At 37.3% G+C, this 8,493-nt stretch overlaps 1 protein-coding gene across 1 annotated transcript; it reads right to left on the bottom strand.

The window, feature by feature from the left end:
• Positions 1-911: 911 nt before the first annotated feature.
• LOC115405440 (phospholipid hydroperoxide glutathione peroxidase-like) lies at positions 912-3,933 on the bottom strand. Its single transcript, XM_030115018.1, has 5 exons — positions 3,793-3,933; positions 2,937-3,088; positions 1,643-1,667; positions 1,504-1,563; positions 912-1,319 (listed from the first exon to the last, which is right to left on the bottom strand). The coding sequence occupies exons 1-5, from the start codon at positions 3,859-3,861 to the stop codon at positions 1,287-1,289; spliced, it is 339 nt and encodes a 112-aa protein (XP_029970878.1). The 5' UTR covers positions 3,862-3,933; the 3' UTR covers positions 912-1,286.
• Positions 3,934-8,493: the final 4,560 nt, after the last annotated feature.

Here is an 8,493-nt window from a genome sequence, read left to right as displayed (position 1 = left end):
TTGTTTCCTGTCTTTCAAGATAGGACGAGCTGATTAATGCAGGTGTGTTTGACCTCTGTAACAACTTCAGACACACCTGCATTAATCAGCTCATCCTATCATGAAAGACAGGAAACGAGCCTCCTGAAGTTCAGGGAGTGGTTGAGTTGTGCATAGAGCCTACAAGACATCTTGAGACAGTAATATTTCTAAGACATCTTGAGACATCTTAAGACATCTTCATATTTCCAAGACATCTTAAGACATCTCAAGACATCTTAAGACATCTTAAGACCCATGTCTATAGACGCGTCTTATAGACACGTCTTGACTTACCAAGACATCTCAAGACATCTCAACAAATGCGTCTTATGACACGTCTTAAGACATCTTGAGACCCTTTGATGGCTCGGTATGTATTTACATGTGTTGCCAGATCAAATTACCATAAAATAATGTTTGGGTTGTGTCAGAGAAATCTCATTTGATTACAGATATGTTATTCAGGTAAATTTAATTAGATATATGACAATGCAATTAAATGCCGCATATCTTTCGAATGCTTTTGAACTGGACTGCAGTAAAAGTTACTGATCCATTATAAAGCCTAGTCACTATAAAGTCAAGTTTTTTTTTCTTACTTAAAAAAATTTTCAATTAATTTTTGTTACAGTGGCTAACTTTGGTGCTGGTTTTTTGATTTTTGATTTTTTATTTTTGGTTTTTGTTGGGGTTTTTTTGCATTTTGTTACTGCAAGTTGGATAAAGAAGTATGAAAGTTGAAATACACCTCTCAAATGTGGCTAGTGAGAGTTATTACAATTATTTATATATCTTCTAAGGTAGGCGTTTGAAGAGACACTTGATGGTGTTCAAGACAGCATTTATTTTCCAGTTTCATTACAAGTCATAGGTTCATTTTCAATAAATGGCCTGCTGTTCAAATAATTGAAATCAGTAGCTTGACAGAAATCTGAGCGAAACAGAACAAGGTACATGGAAATAAACACTGATGCACAAAGAAACGAGTCAGTTAAGATCATGATGACTAAGAAAAAGGAATGGCTGTTTTCAGTGTGAATCACGGAGTGGGAGGGTTGTTCCGTTGTGTAAGTCTGACTGTGCTCTCACATGGTCATTCAGAGATTTGGGGTGGGCTCTGGAGTTTAGTTGCACGCTGAGGATCATCAGGCCATGTCCTTCCCAAAGCTGGGTTTACGGACAGGCCGTCACTGGTCCAGGCACACACACAAATACCCTGAAGTCCATGAGAGAGGCCAGGAGTCACACTAACATTTATAGGACGGTTACAGGTACTTTGGCAGGTCCTTCTCCACCACCTGCGTAGAGAAACAACGGAAAAGTTTAAAAGTCTAGGCTGGCTAGCTGGGAAAAAAAATCATTTATATCTGGGCTATTTTAAAATTTTATTTTCCAGAAATGAGCAAAAAATCTGAAGAAATACAAATGTGTCAAGCTTAAAGTAATATGTGTTACAATAAAAACAAATAGATTGTTGCTTACAACGGGATCGTCTGTTGGACCATATCTCTTCACCACTTGACCTTCTCGATCTATGAGAAACTGGAAAGTAAAAAGACAATAATATGACATTATTGAGGATGGGTCTAAGGGACTGCTACAAACAATGAAAGCTGATTACCTTTGTGAAGTTCCATTTGATGGCACTGTGAAAGGAAAAGACACACATATTACAACACATTATGGAAGCATCACAGCCAAGAACTGGTTTATTTCATAGTGATTTTAGCTCACCTCCATGTACAGGTAATAGTCCAGAGTAAAAGTCATTAATTATTTCACAGGGAAATTTCTCAGCCCACTTAAGCTCTGAAATGCAACCTCAATTCCTTCCAGTGGCGCTGCTTGTTCACATTGAAAGCTCAGTGACCCAAATCTGACTTTATTGATGTGACACTTGCATGATTTTTTTAAGCGTATAAAAGAACAAAACTAATTTTCTCTCAGGTGAGATCTGGAATACTTTCATTTCTGGCTTTAAACAGGACACAGGTCTGATGTTTTTACAAGTAACCTGAACTCCCATATAACATTTCATCAGTCTGGATTCACAAGATCACACCTAATAATGGATCAATCTCTAAATTCTTATGTACAAAAGGTAAAAACCACTGCACACTCCACAAAAAACATCCACTAAAGACAGCCAAAAGTGACTGAGCCTACTGTCCTCACAGCACATCAACTTATCACAACTACATTTGGTATACTGACAGTATGCCAAAGCTGTTCAAAGGTCTGAAACATTTTGACACACACTGTCCCAAAAGCAGAAGAGAGGAAAGAAGGAAGATCATGGTGGAATGAAGCAACATTCAACAGGGCACAGATAGCAAGTTTGTATTTCAGGACAAAAAAACAAAAAAAGTTAACTACTGATCGTGATGTGCAAGCAAAGAGGAAATAGCTATTTTTTTCTCTTGTATGAACAAAGGTGAAAACAGAATAATCACAAGAGTCGCTGAGATGAAGATTTGAAAATTTTCATTATTGAGTTCTATTTTTTAAAAGATGAGGTGGAGGAATCAAGAAGAATGAGTAGAATGAACTGTCTCTAATTTTACCAAAAGACCAAAAGTACAAATAGCAGAGGAATCCATCTCCGAATGTGTCTCTTAATAAACACTCTGCAGGTTCCAGAATCTCCTTGGCACAACACATCTGGTTACAATGAGCCTGTTGTTATCAGGCTTTGAGTAGCTTCAGAACGTCTGATGCATCCAGGACAGTAACGCTCACTGACAGCCAACTGTGGTGTCAAACCTAAAAAATGACGTTAATAATCACCTTAAAGAGTCTGACATAATCAATGCTGAGTAGATCTCCTCTCTGTTAAATTCATCCAGTTAATGGCTGCTATTTATTTCATGTACCATAAAATCCCAGTTAAACAGGTAAGTAGGATCATAACTCACTTGAGAAAGAGTCCTCCGCCTTTGGGCTGAGCCTTCATCCACTTCCACAGAGGATGAGCGTCACTGCCATTAACGTTGATCTTACTGAAGAGGTCGAATTCAACATTGTAACCTTTAGCAAACTTCTTAATGTCTGCTTCAGCACCTGGCTCCTGTGACATGAAAGAAAAGTTAACGACAGAACTTAAAAAACTTACAACACTTTATATGCTTTGACACATTTAAAATGAGAAATTATTGAAATAGCTGAAACCATATTGGACAGTTAAAACAAATTTGATATGATTTAATCAGAGTTGATCACACACCTATAACCCGATCTGACTCCAGGATGGTTTACTGAGTGGGGCTTGCTTGTTCTGCTATTTATTAGTAACTAAAAACGTTGCTTGAGTTTGAATGTTTGTACTATGATAGACTGGTGATCTCTCCTTAGTGAACTGTGCCCAAAATAAGAGCCGATATGGAATTAACAAAGACAAAATATGACCAGATGTGAACAGAGCAGCCAAAGGTGAGTCCGTTCATGACCCTGAGGACTTTCCCAGCTTCACTGTAATGACTAAATAAAGCTCCTTTTACCTTTTCTATGGTCATTTAATGAATGGTTAATGTTAACAATGGTTATTTTCAAAATATTATGAGGGAACCATGATGAAATCATGAAAGCTCTATTTATCTGCTTTTTTGGTAAATTTCAGAATATGACAGAATCATGATAAGAAGTATCCATCCTAAAACTCAGAGCAAGATGGAAAGGGTGAAGATTCAACAGCCATGTGCTGCATGGCAACATGACTGGATTGACATCAATCATGTTAAAATAATTCACACTAAACATGCAAAAACACGTTACCTGTCCTCCAAAGTGGTTGCATGGGAAGCCCAGGATGTGTAAACCTTTCTCAGCATAGTCAGCGTGCATTTTCACTAGCTGAGTGTAGTTTACTTTGGTTTTACCTCATTTAGAGGCAACATTTACAATGATGCATACAAACCCTCTGAAAGAGAAAACAAGAAAACCATTATGTTGAATGATTAGCATTGCTATAGAGCAGATTCATTTCCATCAATGTCCTTGGCAGAGAACTCATAGATGGACTTGGCGCTCTTCCAGTCTGCCACTTGAGCACACTGCATGCAGAGAGGCACGGAAGTTACACGTGTGTTTATGGGTAAACCTGAATCACACAGTTGACTCTGTATTATTAACAAATTTAATCATCATTATTAATGCTCAGCTAAGTAGTTTAAACACAAAGGACAATCATTTGTTAAAGGACACAGCGACAAGTCAGAGATGTACTTGCAGGAATGTCATTTCTTGACTGCAGATTTTATTTAATTTTTGGTTCTTTAGAGGTCCTGAAACTGACAGAAAACAAATCTTTATCAATAACCTCTTCCCCATTGGACCCATTTTTCTGTGGCACGGAACAGAATCATGTTTATTGCAAATACAGTTTTTACAATAGGAATTTGTATTTGTGGTTGGCGCAACAATAACATACAAAATATAAAAGCCAGATGTAAAATATAAAAAAGTAACAGAAACAGCAAAACAATTACAGAAAAAAATATTGAGGATATTAAGAAGATGAACAATAAATTCTGATGATGCATGATAAGTTCTGTTTTCAGTATCGGTCTGATAAGTAGAACTGGTCAGATATTAACTGCTGATATTTATTTCCTGTCTCTGTGGGTTAGGGTTCAGTTGGGCAAAGTGAAAAAAACAAATTGAATTTTCATTCTGATATTTTTCAGTGGTCTTTCTGCTACTTTTTATTGAACACTTTCATACATGTGGGTTGAAATAATTTGCATTGGTTTTCACTTTGCAGCAACAAAAGACTAGTGTGCACGTGTTTTTTTACCGGTTGCTTACTCAAAGCTTTATTTCAGTGTTTGGACATTTACAATTTACAAATTATAGTTGAAGTTGGACAATCTACGGTATCTTTTTCATTAGTTCAGTTAGTGAGAATGTAGAATTTATGTATTAAAACAACGTGATAATTGCACGAAAAAAAAAGAACTCACAAATTTCAGTAAAGGAAAGAGGTGCTGAGGGAAGTGAAGTGGTTTTCAAAATAAAACTCAAAGCAGGCTAATTTAAAATGCTTACTTTCAAGATAAAACTTTTTATTCTGTCTTTGCAATCCAGTACCAAATGGTCCACTGACAGTTTTGTCTCAGTTGTTGTTCAGTGTAATCATCACTACATTTCAGTTGGCAAAGGTATTTTTTTCAAAAGATTGTTTGATCGATATTGTCAATACATTTTTTAAATGTTATTATTAACAAAAAAAAAAAAAGAAAAGAAAAGAAAAGAAGAAGTACTGATAAGAATACAGTTAAAGTACTGGGTCAAAAACCAGCATAGATGTGAAGATTGTCGCACCAAGTAGTAGAACAGAAAAATTATTCAATCATATCAGGAAGTTCATATTCACATTATGATAGATGCACACCTCAACACACACATCGTAGGTTTGTGGGTGTTTCTACTCACCATGACTCTGGACTCCTCCACTTTTGATCTCAACAAAGCTGTGGGGCCCACAGTCTTATAGGGCCACACTAGTCACATGACCTTTAGGCCACGCCCACTTAGAGGTGTATTTCTTTTTAGTACCAAATATTAATGGAATAATGCCAGTTTGTCGAGACAGTTGCAGACTGTAACGTTCATCAATTTCCATTCAGCTTCACTCAGTTTGTGGCCACAGTGTTTGATCCCATCTCAGCTGGTAGGTGAGGGCAGGGTCCACCCAGGAGAGGTCAACAGTCTCTCACAGGGCAAATATTCACAGTCAGGGCCGGTTGATTTAGTCACTAATTAAAGTCAAGTGGAACAAGAAAGCTCCACACAGTGACCCATCTCGGAGTCAGACCGGGTTACTCTTGCTGTGAGGCTGGAGTGCTCTCCACTACACTACTCCATTCTGTGGAAGTAGAAGAAGCCACAGCCCGAAGGCAAAACGTTCACAGGAAAGTGAGTTGTGTTCCATTCCTATTTGTTTAACTCTGGTTTTAGTAAGACATGGTGCATTAAATAAATAACAGCCTTCAGCACCATCGACTGTAACTCAGAGGAGATCTGCACAGCACTGATTAGATTAGACGCTTGAAGGTGATTAGAAACTCCTGCCTCACACTGAATGTTGCTTCATTCCACCACTTTCTTCCTCTTTTCCTCTCTTCTGCTTCAGGGAGAATTTAAAAGTGTAAAACGTTTCAGACCTTTGGCATGTGTTCAGTACTGTAATGTTAGGGTTACATCATTTGCACGTTGATGTTTCTGTCAGGAAAGTACCTTCAGTTAATTTCATGTGATCGTAAACAACCAGCGTTTGTTCTGTTAACTTGTAATCTTGATATATTTGCTCAGGATCAGATCTTGTTTTTTAAAGGTCACATGCCTGCTTGAGTTCTCAGATCAAAGCTGAATATTTACCTGTTATCCTGATGCCAGTTAAGTCTTGACATATCAGGGGTATCAGGGGACCTGGGTTTGATTCCAGGTTTCCATGGGATGAGCATTTGAAGTGTAAATACTAGTGAAGTCCACAGTAAGTTGCTGTGGTGGATGGTGCAATAGGGAGCAGTTAAACAGACAGTAATCTGGATCGCATCTGATTAAAAAAAAAAAAAAGTTAAACTTTTCAGATTCAGGTCACTTTGCTTTCAGTGTGAACCTTTAAAAACTGAGCTGAATTAAGTGTGAAATAAACATGTTTCTGGTCATGATGCAATGTGTTGTAATCAGGGCTGCCAAAAAGAAAAAAAAAATGTTTTTTAAGAAATCATGATTAATTGCAGGGTTTCCATAGTTAATCACATTTTGAACTGCGTGTTTAAAATTCTGTCATCTGCATTTCAAGGCAGCTTTAAGCCGACAATTGAAGCCATTTCTTACCAAAGTGTCCTAACTGGGAATCAAATGAACACAAATTTTCCTTTTTGAACTGTTGTATTTTCTTTCAGAATAGTGCCATATAGACCCACTTTTCTACTTCACAAATACAGCTTAAACGAAAAGCTACAACAGTGTGATCATGAAACTATGATTTAGAGGTAGAAAACAACTTCCAAGTATTATGCTATTATATATACTGAAGTCATGTGCAACCTCCTGGAAGGTTTTTTTACCCAGCTTGTTTCGTCCCAGTGTGCATTGCATGTTTGCTGGTGGTTAACAGCTCCTCCTGTCCCACAGGGATCACATGTTTGTAAAGGTAAACTGTTTGTTTGCTCGCAGTCAGATGATACTGCATGGAGACGCGCGGCAGCGTTTGAGTACAGATGATGATCAGCATCTTTGCCATATCCCATCAACAGCTGTAGTCAAATGTCCTATGACGCTGGTGTTAAATTACACACATTTGTTGGATCTCTGCACACTGAGGACTTTTTTTTAAGTTCCCTCTCATAAGAAACACTTCTTGTTATCAAATATATTTTGTTTTAGAAAACATTGAAGATATAAGTGCAGCATACATTAAGAAAAAATCTTGGATAATCACAGGTACCAACAGCAAAAGTGGATTAAAGAAAAGGAGAAAATGATTAGAAACAAAACCCCTGCATGATATCATTTTGAACAGGGGAATTGCACCAACACCACTGCTGTCTCAGGTTGCTCTCCTTAGCTCCTCCTCAGGAGATGATTGTTCCCTGTAGAAAACAGAGAGCAACAGAGAGTCTGCCAGGTTGTTTCCAGTGAATTATAATCAATTATTTAGCTACTGTCAAACATTAATAAAACAAAAAAACAAAAAAACAAAAAACAAACAAACAACTGTACTTTCTTTGTCCACAAAATGCCATTTTAGTTTTTGGGAAAAGTCCATCAATATCAAAATATATGAAAAAGAAAAAAAAAAATGCAATTCTATTACAAAAGTCACCTTCTGAAAATGTGTGTTTTTTAAGGTCCAGCAGCCCATTAAGCAGCTCCACTTCCTTAATCTCATATATTTACAGTAACTTTGTTTTCACTTGTCCAATCGTCGCATCATTAATAAAAGAGGTTTAAAAGGAATACCAACATTTTTACTCAACGCGCCATCAAACATAAATATGACCAAGAATAACTTAACCCCCTTTGATAAAGCAGTGAAAAAAAAAATTCAAAACGTGAACTTTTTAATTTTGTAGTTGTGTCTTCTGTCCAACAGAGGGCAATATAACACCGCAAGAAAGACGAGCGTTTAACTGTTTTGATGTCAATGAAAGTAAAAGGAAACGACTTTAGGTTGGAAAAAACGACATGGACTCATAGATGTAAAAAAAAAAAACTGTATCGATCATGTTCAAATACAGTTTTATGGCTTCAGAATCACAAACCTTCTCCTTCTTTGGGCCTCACAGTTGTCAGGTTTTGTGATCCCACAGTTTGGGCTGGCATTTCCATTTTTCGCAAGTTTATTTGAAATGACCATGACTTCTTTCTAATCTATCACCTCTCTGTGTTTCCGCGCTTGACTGTGTGTGAAATGAGGCCAGCGGATCGACTGACTGGAGTCCCTCTGAAACAGCTTCAGCGTCTTTA

This window comes from Salarias fasciatus, chromosome 18 (assembly GCF_902148845.1).
Source record: "Salarias fasciatus chromosome 18, fSalaFa1.1, whole genome shotgun sequence".
NCBI lineage: Eukaryota > Metazoa > Chordata > Actinopteri > Blenniiformes > Blenniidae > Salarias > Salarias fasciatus.
The sequence above is the reverse complement of the archived record's forward strand: the minus strand, read 5'-3'. Positions and strand labels throughout refer to the sequence as shown.